Source organism: Colletotrichum aenigma (genome assembly GCF_013390185.1).
Source record: "Colletotrichum aenigma strain Cg56 chromosome Unknown KSG_Cg56_contig03, whole genome shotgun sequence".
NCBI classification, from domain to species: domain Eukaryota; kingdom Fungi; phylum Ascomycota; class Sordariomycetes; order Glomerellales; family Glomerellaceae; genus Colletotrichum; species Colletotrichum aenigma.
The window spans coordinates 3,146,333-3,162,583 of record NW_023500909.1 but is presented as its reverse complement, the minus strand read 5'-3'; the positions used below and the strand labels follow the sequence as shown (position 1 = coordinate 3,162,583).

At 56.2% G+C, this 16,251-nt stretch overlaps 2 protein-coding genes across 2 annotated transcripts; one reads left to right on the top strand and one right to left on the bottom strand.

Moving 5' to 3' along the window:
* Positions 1-564: 564 nt before the first annotated feature.
* Positions 565-1,882, top strand: KHK (Ketohexokinase; the record flags this gene model as incomplete). Its single annotated transcript, XM_037320065.1, has 5 exons — positions 565-590; positions 674-1,304; positions 1,364-1,419; positions 1,472-1,579; positions 1,678-1,882. The coding sequence occupies 5 exons, from the start codon at positions 565-567 to the stop codon at positions 1,880-1,882; spliced, it is 1,026 nt and encodes a 341-aa protein (XP_037181030.1).
* Positions 1,883-5,208: 3,326 nt separating this feature from the next.
* CGCA056_v004809 (uncharacterized protein) lies at positions 5,209-5,434 on the bottom strand (the record flags this gene model as incomplete). The annotated part of the gene is made up of 2 exons (XM_037320064.1): positions 5,209-5,331; positions 5,378-5,434. 2 exons carry the CDS (start codon positions 5,432-5,434, stop codon positions 5,209-5,211), a joined length of 180 nt encoding a protein of 59 aa, XP_037181973.1.
* Positions 5,435-16,251: the final 10,817 nt, after the last annotated feature.

Genomic DNA, 16,251 nt, shown 5'->3' with positions numbered 1-16,251 from the left:
AAACAGCAGCACTCCTTTCTCCCTCTCATCGTCTTGGCCTTGCCCATCTATAGTGAAGGTTACGGCTCGGCACTGAGGTCGAGCGTCTGCTTCTTGAACAAGGCCACTCTCCAACAGTCATCAGTCGTGTTTTGTTGCCGGTCGTCACTGAAGAAGGCCTCGACACCCAAATCCTCACTTGGCCCAACCAAGCCAGGCACAGCGAACAGGAAGGAAAAGGTCCAAGTGTTCGTCGCTCTCTGGCCACGAATAGGCTTCGCGACGTTCACCTCGTGTCGTGGTGTTTATGGTCGCGGCAAAACAATCAGCCGATGTTCCGCAAGTTCTGGGCGAAGTAGCGATAACAGGAGCATGACGTTCTCTCCTTCTTCCCCAATTACGCCGCAGTCGTCTGCAACATCGTGAGATACGAGATAATGAGGCAGCATCGCGCCAGATTCTAAAGCGCAGTGACAGGCAATAATAAAGTCCCGCAGGTTTGCAGTGTGGCGGGCTTACCTAGGTCATTGCCACGGTCGGGTTCACGCAAATCACGAATACGATCTAGACATCGCAACACCAAGAATGAAGCACCTCATCCTCCTCGGGGCGTGCTACGTCGACACGATCCTCACGCAAGGCGAACCCTTCGCATCAGAGCACGTAGAACACCTCGCTGACTCACCGTTCCCAGCATCCCGCGCTTCCCCGAAGAGGACGCAAAATTGCGGGCGACAAGCCTGCGCGTTCGGCGAGGAGGCAATTGCCCCAACACGATCGAAGTTTTGCAGCAGCTGCTCAGAAACCCGCCAGGCGGCGGCGACGAGTCTTCACCTCAGGATGAGGTGCCGCAGATGCACCTCGTCTCACCCCTGCCGGAGCGCCAGTCGCAGGCAACAGCGAACATCATCGCCTCACTAACGCCGACGTCACCATCGTCAGGCCGGGAGCCCTCGCCCTCCTCGTCAGCCGTCAACTTTGACCACTCTCTCTTCCGCGCGAGCCACCAGGTGCCGGCGAGCTGCTACATCCTCCGCAGTGAGGCGACGGGCAGCCGGACAATCGTAAACCACAATGACCTCCCCGAGATGACGGCCGCCGAGTTCCTGATCGTCGCAGAGGCGTTCCGGGGCCGTGGAGAGAAGACGTGGTGGCACTTTGAGGGGCGGATCCCGGAAACGACGCTCGAGTGTGTCCGATCGTTAAGACGCGTGCTGGGCGCGAGTGCGACGGTAAGTGTCGAGGTCGAGAAGCCCGGGAGACCTGGGCTCAGGGAACTCGCCGCGGAAGCGGACGTCGTCTTTTACTCCAAGAGCTGGGCCGAGGTGAGCATCCCGCTTGGGAGAGAGAGAGCCAGGCGTCGTGAAGTTGACCAACACAACAGCACTGCGGCTACACATCTGCTGAGGCTTGCTTGAGAGGGGAGAGCCAGCCGCGAGCGTGGGTTTCCAATCGCCGCTTAGGAACCGTTGGCTGATTGTAGGCTAAACAGCTCTCTGGCTATGATCACGTGGGGGGCCGAGGGGGCATCGTGCCTATCGCTGCAAGATCAACGTTACGTCGAGCGTCCGGTCGAGCACCCAGTCCAGCATGTGGTTGAGTGAGTGACTTAACCCCTCAAGCGAACGAGTCGTTCTCGACCGCTCATCTCTCGCTGCGCTTACGAGGCAGATGTTGACCGACACTGACACCCTGCAGCTCGGTAGGTGCTGGAGACACGTTCGTTGCAGGCATGCTTTACGGACTCATTTGCCGGGAGCGTTGGGAGCTGGGAGAGAAGCTCGGCTTCGCGGTCGACCTGGCCACTCTCAAAGTCCAGCGCGAGGGGTTCAGTGGGCTGGGAGACGATATGCAAAGTCGTGCTAGCGGTGGGTCGTCCGTATCGGATCAGGCCAGGCAATGAGCCAGCTTCGTCGCCGCCGCCGCGGCTTCTCCGGATCCTGCCCCCCGATGCCGTAGATGGTCGCCTCGGCCGTTGAGTTGGAACGGGGTGGGTGGACCAAGTGTCCCGCAGTCGTCAGGATTCGGTCATCTGCAGAACTACATGGCAACAAGCCGAAGCCTGCGGTCCGGTGGGCATCCATCGTCGGTGGTCGCTCCTGATGCGTGTTCCGCGAAAGTGAAGGTTTGAGGACCCGTGTGGGGAACAAGAGGCGGTGTAAACAATGGAAGGTGGATGGCGGGCAAGCGAGAGAGAAGCATTTCTGCGACGGGTCAAGTTGGGCTAGAGGCGGACTTCACGGCATAATGTGTTGTGAACATTGCGGCTGTCAGAGACGCAAAATTGGCCCAAGATTGCCGTGTCTTTTGTCTTCAACCTCTTCGAGCCGCCGCTGCACTTGTGGAGTGAAGGTGAGTAGATTGGGCTACTCTGCATTTACACAAACACGCGTCAGTGCAGATGGCGCATCTCACGCAGGCGCGGTGCAGGCGAGGCTGCTGATGGCCTGCAGATGCTAGGCAGGAGCTGCTTCTTGGATGCAACAGAAGGAAGACGTTGACGATGAACCAGTTGAGAGCCAGGGATGGCGAGAATCGACGAGAAATGTGTGAGGGAATCGATGGGTCGCAGGTGGAAGAACCGTCCAGCTCGATGACGAAACCCGTCTTCAACCTGTTGTCTTGCAGCAAACTTCGCCTGCATTTGGTACAGCCGCAGGGAAGCGCGATGTAGATCTCCTGTTCTCGGAGGAGGAACGGATACGAAGCATGGAATGAGTTGAATTCCGCACTGGAGGCAGTCTGGCGGAGGCGGAGTTTTCGGTGGAAAGGGGATCCAAAATGATGTCCCTCTCTGTTACGACTGACTCTGAGCCAAATTCAGCGGAGACGGACGAACGACGTAAGCTGTCGACTGGGAGCATCTGGACAGTCCGCCTACTAGAAGATTACCGGGGCATTTGCAGGGCGGTTGTTTGTGTTCTGGGCCCATGGATTTGCGGTGGCTCGAGATTGAGGAACGAGACCATCGATTCTTTTCTGCATCGCGTTGTCTTGTCGATTCGGTGGGGCCCATGGCTTGATTCTCATTTTCATCGTAGGTCTCCATGAACCCTTCCCACCAATTTCTCCTGGCCAGTCGGGCTTGGAGCGTCGTACATAAGTGGATTCCAGGCGAAAAAAAAAATTGACATGTTGGCGGCTTGATGCAGCGGAGGTTAGCCCGTGTGTGATTTCAGCGGCCTGGATGCTGCGTTTGGGCTACTACAACCCTCCGCTTTCTGACAAAATCCATCATGTCGCAAGTATCAGCTCTGGTTCACCGGGTCGCTCGTGTGCAATCCTATTGTGCTCATGCCGTAACAGGAATGGTCCGTCCAGAACACACAAGAGACCGAAGGGCGGCATATTCTGGTGTTACGAGTCGATCTCGCGTTGGCGTCGGCGGTGGACGATGCATACCAACAGCGCTGCTCAATATTTGCTGGATTTCAAAGTATCCGACCTCTCACCGCCGACGGATCTAGCGGGTCAACGAGTCTCATGAAAGGGGACAAACGAGTGACAGTGTATGAGAAGTTCGTGGTGGCCAAGGCCCCTACGCTACTGCATCGGGCGACAAGTTGACTAGACATGTACCGTGGGTAAGTGAGAGAGACAGTGCAGACCGTGCAGTGTGTGGAGACAAAGCTGCGTCCCAATTATGGCAGCACATCGCATTGAAAGCATGTGGCGGCTTGCTGACGGGTTGCGTGGTTGCTTCTCGGAAGCTGTGGCATGGAGATGCGGCCCCTGGTGCAAGCGATTGAATAGTGACGACGGTGCTCAGCAAATACGTCCTCACGTCGGACGTCAGAGGAACGGGCGGTGCCTGGTGGCAAAATGATAGGCCATCCACAATATCTGTAAATGCCTTGCAGGGAATCGTTTCCGGCCCTGCGTCCGCAAGGGTTTGGGTATCTGAAGAGGGTCATACCAGAATTGGGGGCTTGATGTGTCCTGGAGAGTGGATGATACGAGGCGTGTCTGTATCGAGCAGAGGAGTTTCTGCAGGGTCGAAAACATGAGGTCGTCGTCAAAGTGAAGTTGAGTGAGAGGCTTCTGCAGGATATGACAGGCAGGCGAATAGCGTGATGCCCATGCCATGCATCTTGTTCGGGAGTTTGAATGGGCGTGGAGAAGGATGAAAGTCCCGCGTGTCCTTCTCAATGGGTAGCCGTAAAGTGACCGAGGGGCATTTGAATTGATAGATGGGGGCGTGCGCGTTCGAAGGGATGGCGTCCGCAGGCCTTGGGAAAGGCGGCAGTGTTGCTCTTTCAGCAGACCAGAAAGCTAGGACAGGCCGAGGAGGACCTAGCATGGGAAGGGGGGGGGGGGGGGGGGGGAAAGGCAAAACCGAGGGAGCGGAAATCAACGGTTACTGGGAAGAGTAGCGTGCTGCGTAAGTTGAGGCTACTTTGGCAAGCCGCAGCAGAGCTGTGAAGCGAGTGGTGCACAGTACTGACTGGCGAAAGCTGACATTGGCCTGCGAGCAGGGTCGGGCTGGGGCTTTGGTGGACGCAGAAAAGAGGCAGCAGCAAACACCAGAGGGGTGTGCTGCGTGTGAGTCTGTCGGTCGCACCCACGCAACAGCGTTTTGTCAACCATGTCTCGTGGAACGACGCAACCTGGAAGTACTGGCGGGATGGGCGAAGATGTGGGGGGAGCAACCACACCACGGCGGCTAGTTTGCTTAGTGCGTGTATGAATGAGTGAGTGTGTGAGTGTGTAAGTGTGAGGGCGAGTGTGCCTCTCGCTGATACAGAGCCGCTCATCCAGAATCCATCCCTCTTCCTCTTGCCCACTGTGTCCGTCATGCGTGGGTGAGGACCAGACGAGCCAACGAGTCCAGGGGAGGAGGGGTCGAGGGCGTTGTCATCAGGGGCGTGTGGGCGTCCTCCGTCCCCCGGCCCAGCGAAAACGAGCCCAGTGACCTGAGTCCTGACATGGAAGGCAGTGTTGCACTGGACGATGGCTAGCGGTAGTGGTATGTAGCGGCAGCGGTAGTCGTAGCGGTGATGGCTTTGCTAGCGGCGGCGGCAACCGGCAAGGATGCGACTAGACAATTTAGTGTGTCGATGGGGAACTTGCGTACCTTACCGTAAGAAGCATAGGGAATCCAAAATCCCCATCGATGTCGCTGCCCTGCCTCATCGACGTTGCGTCCGTACAAACACACCCCCCTTCTGTCACTTCTCTCCCACACCTACCCCTACCATTTACACCCCCTCCCATTTGCCCTGGCTGAGATCACTGGATGGCCATTTGCATCGACATGCCGAGTCTACCTCGCCTGCAGGTCGACCTGTCGCCCGTTGACTTTGATACTTTGTTTGCAAGCTTGCTTGCCGTGCTTCCACCACGGACACACACGCGCGCACACACACACACACACACACACACACACACACACACACACATGGTGTATATATCTCTTCTGCAAATAGACGTCGTTTCGAACGCAAGGATCCGTCATCGTCACTGAGCGCCCGGATTGTCGAGCCCGTCACGCCCGTCCCCGTCGTCGTCGTCTCCTAGTATGGGCCGAGTCATGATCTGCAGCGTAAACTTGTTGGGCAAGCCTCCATGCCGCTCACCTTGGTCACAATCTAAGGCTCAAGCCAATCTCCGTCACCTTCTGAGGCTGTTCATTCCAGTCTTGCTAGTGGTTCGACGTAGAGGAGGGGAAAAAAAAAAGCTGGCCTCCTGATGCACCGAGTTTGAGGTTTTGATCCTTGAAGAGTTCCACAAAGAAGGCCAACCCGCTCGCATATGGATGGCCTGCACAGTAATTATAGCACGACGCCTGACGAGACGAAGCGGCACCATCTCCTCTTGGGTTGGTGAAATTGTACTACAGTTCTCCGCACAATTTTCTGCCCAGCTGATTAGTGGTGAGCAACTGACGCATCAAGATCCATACCTCCAACATTTCCGTGTCGCTAACCCTCAAACAACACGAGTGAACTTCGAGACTTTGACAGACAAGACGACCAGTCCGGCAGCCCGAGCCGTCTCTATCCCGGTTCCAGGCACTCCGCATTGAAGAATGCCTCGATTGCCAGTACCCGGCTGCTGCGGTAGACAACCGCTAACAGGGCAAAGGGTGCTGGGCCCATGGAGCTGGTTATGGAGTGGCACCGTCGGATACTTTCAGCTTTTTCTGCTCCTCTCGACTGCCTCGTCTTAGCTTCTCATTCGATAGCCCGCTGGGCCACGCCAACGCTAAAGGAGACACAGTCTTTCCTTCTCGACCAGGGTCTAATCATCTCCGAGCCAATCCCTGACAGTTCAGCGTTGGCTTCGCTGGGGTCACGACCGGGGCCAGGGCTGGGGCCCGCGTTCGCGGGTGACAGCCATGGCCGTACCACGGCTGACGTCTCGACATCTGTACCTAACAAGTGGTGCTTGCTCATGTCTCCAGATGGCCTAAAGAGATCATCGGGTCGGACTGTAATTGCTACCGCCTGCTGAGATTGACGGCCTGTTCATAGCCCGTCAGGCGATATCAGACCTGTAAGAACCAAAATGAAGTATGGCCAACCGCTTGCCAAATTCAATTTGCCTCTGTCGAAGCCATGCTGACAGATTGTCTCGTCAAAACATGGCCCTTTCGGTTGTCGTGCATCGCTCAAGATGCCTTAGCACTCGAGGTTGGGTACTTGATAAAGTGGACGACGTTGCTGTCGTGCCCCGTTGTATCGTCCCGAGGATAGGTGCTCCTGTCAAGTCCTTGCATCCATGCAAGGCGCCCAATGAGTCGGCATGGGATCTTTGGATGGTCCGCGCGTGAACAGTAGATCATCGGGCGGAACTGAGTTGATTGGGCCCTTTAAACGGTACTGGGGCCTGGAGATGAAGTCAACAAGTCGCTGAGACCTTCAGATTCCTGATTGTTGGCGAGGGTATCAATCCCTGTCATGTTTCATTTTCATCTCTTGCAGACCGCAGGACGGACTGCCCACTAGCTTTATTCGCTAGACTCCGTCTGTAAAGATCCTGGAGCTTTCTTGAGCCTGGCTAGCCGGCCCATAACAGCATGCGCGCGCATTGAAGTGTTCTTGTCGGTAGGCCCCGGTTTCACCGATGCCCTGACGTTGCCCTCCAGCCCAGCAGTGTTCCTCAGGGAGTCCCAGGCATGGTAAGCAACCATCCATCGTACCCCTAAATCACAAACGGCCGAGCGTGACTTTATTTAGCTCGAGGAAGCTGAGCATGTTGGCGGTTTGAAAGTACCTCAGCGAGACCTTGCCCGCTGGCGTTGAAGACGTCAGCGATGTGACATGCTGCTTGTTCCGCAAGTGACATGCTGCTGATATTCGTACTGCTTCCGAATGTTTGAGCTAGTTTCATTGCCGGATCTGACAGACACTCGCCATGCTCATGTCTGGAGGATGCCATTGGACGGCAGTAGGACCAGACAGTCGCGATCCAGCCGGGCATCACAAGTCTCGGTTGCTGAAAAATCCCGCGGGCGAGATATTCACAAAGTGAGCGCAGGATATGAACAGTGGATAATATGTAGAGTGCATGTCCCGGGTGAAATCCGCTAGTCGAGCATGCCGTCCGCTGTGTGACCAGTATGATGTGTCAGTGCTGGACATGCAGCTTCCTACTGAGTATGGAGCGTCGGTGTTTGTCCCCTGTGCACGGAGACCGCACTTCGAAGAGGAAACTTATGAACCGATCAGTCAGTCCCTCGAAAACAACAATTACTTTCTTTTTGGTTTGGATCTTACAATTCATCCACGCCCTCCTTCCATGGATTGCGAACGTAAGTACGGTCGGACATGCTCCCGTTGACAGGGGATAGGATCAACGGGGTTCGCTTCCCTGGCAAAGGGTCCCTTACCCATGGCCGACACGTCGTTTGCATTGAACAAGGGACGAATCATGGCCGATTGGCACCGAGCCGCCCGAAAACGCGATTGATTCTGTTTGGGCCCGATGCGTGGCCATCGGTGGGAAAAGGACTGATGGTTTTCAACAACAGCCACGCGTCTATGTGGCGTGGCTGGAGCTGGCTGGAACGGCTTTTCTCTCAGGTTCGCTGTCGGGGCGTACATCGCAATGTAGCCAGGTACCTTGTTCAGTCTGACAGCCATCTGCGAAGCCCAGCGCAGTTATTTCTCAGACTAGCCGCCTGGATCAAGCATTCGCCGGAAATCGAGCAGAGTGATCTACCGTCGTTCACCGGTTTTGGCATCTTGGGCCTTCATTGTGGCAAGCGCATCCTGTTGGAGCGTCGGCCAGCACCGTCAATGCTAGCACACCAGATCCTCAGGCGCCCTTGACAACCCACAAGCCATCCAAAGGGGTGACCGGTCAGCATTAGGTGCCACGCAAGGCAACATACTCAGTACCTAGCTGCCGGTTGGTGTCTTAGGAAATGGGAGCATCAGTGCCATTCGTTATTTACCCACGGGTAACAGCCGTAGCTTCCGACCAGGGGTGACAGCCCACGCCTTCCGGAGGTCGGGTTTCATTGAGGCTTTGGACAATTAATGAGTCGAGGTCTTGGCTGAGGTGCGAAGTAGCTTCGTCTTCAGAGAAGGCCGACGCGCAGGGCTGCAACCGGCAAGGGTTGGTCTTCTCTCCGGGGTCATAGATAGCGGGCGGAGACCACCTTCCAGCCCCAAGTTCCAGGCTTCAGTGCACCCTAAATTACTTGGTGCTGCAAAGCACCAGAGGTTAGTGACAGGATGGTGAGGCATCAGTGGTCACCCGCCTCCGCCCGCATTGTTCGGTGGTGCAAGGTTGTGAGCAGCACGCAGTTGAGTCAAGCCCTTGCGTACTGGCTGATCCCGGGGTGACTGGATCAGCAAGTCAATAAGCCGTACATCATATTTGGAGCTTTTTGATGACGGGTATTTGACTGGGAGGGCATGTGGTACTACTGCCCAACCGGTTCAAGCGGCAACGTGCCGTGAAGAGAAGTGATTGCTACAAGATGCTGTAGCGGGATTGAAAGCACAAGGGGCTTGTTGGTCTTGCTGTATAGCGGTCAAATGAACAGGACACATCAGCATCGTTTTTCAGTCGACGTGAGACCTGTAGTGTCCTATCCTTTCCTGCCCAAGAGATGCTGATCGTAGCAAGCTGCCCGAGCACTAGTACAACGATGGATGCATAGCACGTCCAAGATTTGTACTGACTGTTTTGTTCGGTCATCGGTAGAAAAAAGATGAGGGTTAAACCCGATCCCAAGAAGGTTTTCATGTGGACGTCTCCGACTTTAGAGGTGAAGCTCGGGGTATCGTGGAGCGCTTGGCAACTCGCAGAAGGAAGCTTCAGGCCGGGCCTTTGGAATACCGGAAATGCCAGCAAAATGGGTGTAGTGTACGGTGCGGATGGGTTTGAGCCGACTTGAACGAGACGCCCACCGATCAACAGATGTTGTCAGAGCTGGATGCATGGCGCGACTTAATGTTGGACCACTGTGGGCGGTGACTGACCGAGGTCAAGTTCTCATCGGAAGGATCTGTAAGTGATGACGACGAAGGTCGGAGCATGCGAGTATGGTCAAGGGTCGATCCCGCAAAGTTGAGATGGAACGACCGGAGAGGCGAGCGAGATGGGCTGCGACTTTGCACAGAATACGGCGCAAATAATCCGGAGAAAGGCGGGTTGAAACCAACTTTGGCCGAGAGTCGTGTACGCAGTATCGATAGCCAGTGGAATGGACCGAGTTTGTTCAACTACACGAACGGCGTCGGCTGGGTACACGGATGTGGTCGTGTGTTTGATGGCACGCAGTAGATGATGTGGTGCGTGGTTCTCTCAGTTCAGTTGGGACGAAAACGCGAGGGGTGCGAAGAGACGAAACAGCCAACAGCACAAAGCCGGAGATGGAGGATGCAGATGGCGGCGAACCTTGGGGGCACAGATGTCAGCGTCTCCCGCTGCTGCATGAGACAGTTGTACGAAATCTGTCGGATGGAAGAAGGACGAGTCGTCGCACCTGAACCTTGGAAGGGACGGGGATGCGTGACGCACCAGATTTGGCTCAAGGAAACTTGGCTTGGGCATTGGGATGAAACGGGGAAGAAGGAGAAATCCAATGTCACGTGCGTCTCTCTCAGGTTCTTGGCACGCGAGCACAGAACCGTACCGCTGTGCCTACCTGCGTAGCCAATGAAGTGATCCCGAGTGACGGGGCCGGCGATTTGTAGCATCTGCAAAAGTTTGCGGGCAGGTGGGTGCAAATGCAAATGCAGGCGCAAATGCAGCGTGGAAGTGCAGGTCTAAGTGCAGGTGCATGAGGTGCAGGTGCAGGTGCGGACGCAGCCTAACTGCGCGCGAGCTTCCATCGCTACTGAGGTACTTCGTACGTCGTCGCATGACACGGAAGAAACTCGCCATAGAGTCGTAGGGGAAAGCTGACCGATGGAGGCATGCTGGTGCAGTGTCTAGGTTGAGTATAGAACACAACGAGGCTGATAACATTCCGGATGCCCACGTCCAACCGCGGAAAACCCACCGCCAAATTGTGTTGTGCAGTACTGTCAGAGAGGCGAGCTGATTCATGCTCGTACGACCGTCGATTCCATAGTAAGAGGCGCATGGCAGGAAATGCGAATCTATCCTGTTGGTAAAGCACGCATGGCTGGAGGGTTCAGTGACGAAGGCCTGCTTGTCCACGCCAGTAAACAAGCAGCCAAATGACTAAATGGAACAGTCCAGGCCGCCCAGCTTTGTGGAAAGGCCACAAACTTACGCATATAGGTGGGAAGGTCCTGGCGCATTGAGTGGGCGGTGGGCACCCAACGCGAGACGTGGATAAGGCCTACCCGGAAAGGCAAGACGAAGACCTCGCACTCCAACACCCGACTAGGTGTGAACACGGTAGGTGGAAACGGAGACGATGTGGACCCGGCGTCAGAGGAGACGGCCAAGACGCATCGCAGTACCGTACCGCCCGGAGACTTGCAGGCGCTCTGATGGTGTTGTATTTTGGGTCTGACTGGAGATGAAGGTGGGAGAACATAAGCTGAGGCGCCGGCAACGGCGTCGGACGCGACTCGACGATTCTTGAACCATGGTTCGATAAGCTGCCTCGTCAAGATACTTCACCTACATGGTGGGATGGTATCTTGATTCATCCGCTTTCCAGCGGCCGCTCACTAAATGCAAGGCACAGGTGCTTATGTCAAGCCCGGCAATGGGCAGAGCGAGCAGTGACGTGTACTGGATGTGTTTGCCAAGATCTTAACCAGCCAATCCCTTTATCAATACGGATGCCGCAGACCTCCAAGTCGCCGGGGAGGTCTCTTTGACCATGTTCCACCTGCTTGTGCGGATACGGGATGGGAGCAGGGCCTGTTGTTATGGATCACCTGGCCCGTCTTGAGCTTCTGGAAGCTGGCAGGAACAGGGGGCTTGCTGCGGTGCTGATCCTGAAAGTGGCTTTCGCTGTTCAACTTACGAATTCCAGCAATGTCCACACTCTGACAAGCACAGGGTAGCGAGTAGCGAGCCAGGCAATTCCGTGGGCTGCACGACGTTGTTTCGTAGCCATAGCAATCCACTGACCGACAGGACAGCATCTCTGAGACAGCCTGCAGCGACAAGCTGCTGTGTCGGTGTGGGGAGTTTGCCATGCCCCTCGCCAACCCGTACCAGTTACCAATCATAGTACGAGTACCAGGAAACTGTTGACTTTGGTCTCTTGGAGAAAATTTCCCCTTCACTTCACGTCTGGCTGTCTCCACATCATGCAAACAACAGCTTGTCTTTTGCGTTGGCCTGACCTCTTTCGCGTGGAATTACTTGTTGATGAATGCCGCGCGGAAGCAAGGCATATCGCGAGCTTGCCGTTGGAATGGGATCAATCTTCGCTTGGTGACCTCCTAGCTTCAGGGGCCCAGTCGATATCTTCCAACTGCTAAGTCCCGTGCTCAGGGTTCTATCTCGGGTCGCGTATGGACGTTGGTATGGATGCTGGAAGGGTGTTGATGTACCTGCACAGAAGGGGTTGGACGGTTTTGGATCAGAAGCGCAGGACAGACACCCCAAGGCCGGCGGATAAGATTGAGCCAGCTGGACAGGGCAAGAAATCTGAGAATGTCTCGCTCGGGGCGTATGCGAGAGCCTGTGAAGGGAAGAGTCCCGGGGGGGGGATCGAGGGGAACGAAGGCTCTGGCAGATCGCGGCTGGCCCAGTTTCCAGCGGTGTCATTGCCCCATGGCGAAATTCTCGCAGGGAGCACGGGCGGAGAAGACGGGCATTGTCACAAGTGCCGCGGGTCGAATCCCAAATGACATGTCCTGGAGTCTGAAGCCGACGACTGGTCAGCATCTGTGATGCATTGTTGTGGTGACGAGGTGAAAGGTACTTTGCGGTGCGTTCCACACCACCTGCCCAGCGACCTATTCGTAGGTACCTGCTAAGCCAGGGGCTCAGGGGAGAGGAAAATAGAAGCAAAAGGAATGGAAGACCGAGTGCACACCACACCCTGCCGGCCTGGACTTGGGTGTGGTCGGGTGTGCTGGACGGGCGGTATTGAGGGGAAGAATAGTGGGCGGAGTAGGGGAACAGGGGCTGATGGAAGCGCTGTAGCCGGACTCGCACTGCTGGAGGGCGAGGGGGTGATGGGTGTCCGATGATGGAAAGTGGTGCTGCTTCGAGACCGAAGGGAACAAGACCGAGAGCCATGCCAATGCTGCGACTTTGCTCGGCGCGGGCTGCGAGGTGCGGATCGTGAGAGGTGTGCCACTGTCAGGCCCATTCGCTCCAATCGCGGGCTCGCCTCGATCGACCGGTGTCCCCACCCATGGCATCGCATGGATACCCGTCTTGCTGGAAATGCGTCTGGCGAGGAGCACTCTGCCCGAGGCGGCGTCGTGGTGCGGAGTCTTGCACTAAGCTGAGGTCGGGTAAGGTGAAAGTTAGGTGTGGACGACGGGACCTGAGTTCCTCTTGGGATGGACGGGCGGGCGGACAGGGCCAGGCCGCGGCACGGTTTGTGTAGGACGGAAGGTAGTGTAGGCGGTGTGTGGTGTCAAGACAAAATGAACGTGGAGCAGAGCTACCTCAGGAAGGTAGACAGGCACCTTCCTCAGAAGTATTCCACCGCCAGAGATAGGAGTAGTGGGACAAGGAAGCTAAGTACCGCACCTATTTCTCAAGTCTCCATTTGAAGGAGGCACCGCACTGCACCGGTCGTGGTTGCCGGTTGGTGCTTGCAAGTTCGCAACTGGACTTGCCTGATGTGTGACCTGGACGACGCCAGGGAACATGAATGCCTGAGGTGCCCATGCCCTTGCCTGCTGTCGGCCATGTCTGCCTGAGATCACCGGGGTTGACTGCGACTGCGACCACGACTGCCACATCGTCCAAGCTTGCAAGGAAGTCTCTGCCTGATGTTCCAGGTTGGTTGCTTTTTTCTTCCTCTCCTCCTCCGCCTCCGCCTCCTTATCCTTCCTGCCTGCTCGTCCGCCGCCGCCGCCGCCGCCACCGCCGACTGTCCTGCAATCCGTCACCTAAGATGGAGCGGAGCCCAGCGGCTAAGTGACCTCCAGCTCCAGGCTCAGTGGAAGTCAAGGATTTGCACCCAGAGTCGCCGCACGGCCTGTGCTGCGTCTCGGTCATCCTCGACTCACGGCGCGTTGAAATCAATCCAAATTGAGGTAGGCCTCCAAGACGCATCAACATGGAAGGTGTCGCAGACGGGGGACGCAGATCCCTCCTGTGAAGCGCTGTGAAATATCACTCCTCCGGCCTGTCGCCCTCGTCTTCCTCCACCAGCAATTCAAGTGGCTTGCCATCGAACTTCGATTGCGGCTAGCGTTGGTCTGCTTTCTACGACGATACGTTGTCAACGATCCATATGCTCTCGTACTGCGTACAATAATAAGCCCTCCACTTCCAGGTAGCCCAGTGCTCGACTTGAATCTTGGGTGGTGGGTGGGGGCCGTCAAACCGTCACGGTTATTTCTTTCTTTTGGATGGGGATGGGCAATGTCCGTCCAGCGCGGTAAGGTGCCGTCCGTGACACTAGGTAGACACGCAGAAGGTACCTGAGTGCGGTACTATCTTGGGCGCGCTAAACAATTTGCAGTAAGCTTGGCCATGTTAATGTCCACCACTGGGACAGACCTCGACAGGGTCGGCGCTGAGCCTTCGACCTTGTGTGGTGTCTTGGGGGCCTCGAGCCTGGTCCAATGTGTTTCTGGCCTGGTCTTTGCTTTGTCAGGACCCAAGGGACACTGGTCCATGCCTCGTCGCCTTTCGTTCCTCGCTTTTCGCCCTTGCCGTCGTGCCGCCCTGCCTGGCCTTGGCCTTGCGGTTGTTGTTGCGGGTGCTACTGGCAAAATTGCATATTCCCGGGGCTAGGATGTTGAATCTTGATCATGGGGCGACTTGCCAATATCGAAGCGTGGTTGACAAGGTAGCCAGTACTTCACGAAGCCACCAACATCCTACCCTGGTCTGTGTACCGGCTACACACCAATTAGTGGAGGTTTCCCATCCCCTTACAAGTTATGGCCCCCGACGTCTACAAGCCTCGTCGTCCTTCTGCCCTTCGGTATGGGTCCTTGACGTGCTGTCAGATTTTTATGGCTCAAACGTGGGAATGGATGGACACTGAAGCGTTGGAACCCACCATGGCAGAGTCACTGTGTTGCCAAAACTCGAGGTAACGGCTGACTCCTGCTCAGAACGGGTGGAAAGGGGGGGCGAAAGGGAAAGAGAGAGAGAGAGTGCCGCCGACACATGTACCTCGCGCCTTGCAAATACTTGATCCGCCCCATGCCAGCCACTTGATCTTATGTACATGGTCGCTACGGGCTACTTTTTGCCCTCCCTCTCTCTGACCCTGCACCTGCACACTTTGAGGTGTCGGGTTGCCCAACCACCTCGTCACCCACACTTTGACTTGTCTCCCCTACCTTAGCAGACCTAGCAAACTGTGACTGTGACTGACTCTCTCGCCTTCATGTCACTCGGCCCATCTAGCCCAGCTGCGGCTATTCTCGTGAACATCAGTCACAGCCGTCCATGACCCATCTCGGAGGTTTCGCAATCCCACATTCCAATATGCTGCAATTTGCCCGTCCCATTTCATCCCATTTCGAGGAACACGACGCCCCCAACGCCCTGATTCCCTGGCCCAGGCATGCCGACATGCAGTTGCTGTGACCTCCGCCTGACGCGGTCACCGTCCAACTCCTCGCCTCGCCTGTCTGCCCCCCTTGGGCATGGATCGATGAAAGGATGCAACACATTGTGGGGGAAACAAGAAAGGGGAAAATAAAGAGGCTTCGCTCCGATGCATCAGCAACAGCCGATACCTACGATACATGATACCCCGAACAACCCGCGTGGACACCACCCAAGGTATCTGGCTGCGCACTTTAGTCCAACAAGGACGATGCCCACCTAATGTCACGACTCAAGACATGCTTGCAACTTCGGCCCTTTGACATGATTTCGGCCAGCCGTGGCCCTCATGGGACGGTGACTGAGCAGATCGCCAAGGCAGCTGCTGATGCTCATGCTCTCAAACCATCGTCATCTTGCAAACTACCTGCATTCCGGTCCGGAACATGTGCGTCCACCGCCTCCGGTTGATCCATCCACTGAATCTACCCAGTATCAGCTTGCACTACCCGTGGTTAAAACGGGTGCAACCCATGGCAAAGCGCAGCTGAGCCAACACAACCACAGGTTGGATGTCAACTCACCGACCAAGCCGACTTGCTACGGCGAAATCATCGACCCAGTGGCATCCCACGCTTGTGTTCTCGTCACCAAGTGCCCGTAGCTTGCGGCAACTCACCAATCGGCCCTTGGCTCTGGTCCAACCACTCACAGACTCATACCACCATTGACGCCCGCCCTCACAATACATTGACTGTGGTACGCTGGAGGCCAGGGGAAAGAAACGGCATGCTATCCACACGACCCACGCCATGCCATCCTCACACACTTCCACACGAACCTACTGCGCGTGTGCACACAATCGCAACCTTCTCGTCTCTGTCTCCGCAAATCGACCTCACTCAGGGTCAGGGGTGTGTGGGCAAAGCTCCAAGCCAACAGCCGTCTCCTGAGTGAGATCTGTGATCCGCCCTCGTCCGTTCCACCTCCCATGCGCCTGGAGAGCGGCTTGTCATTCGATGGCCTCACGCCCCCTTGGCACACGCCCAATTTGGCTTCGCTCTTGCGCTAGGATGACTGCAAACAATTAACGTTCCGTTTCGTACCTTGGGCCGCCGCTCAGCGACATCAACCACTTCGTATGACCAACAAAGTGACCGGACGCCCAAGGCATGGTGCACCTAGACAGCT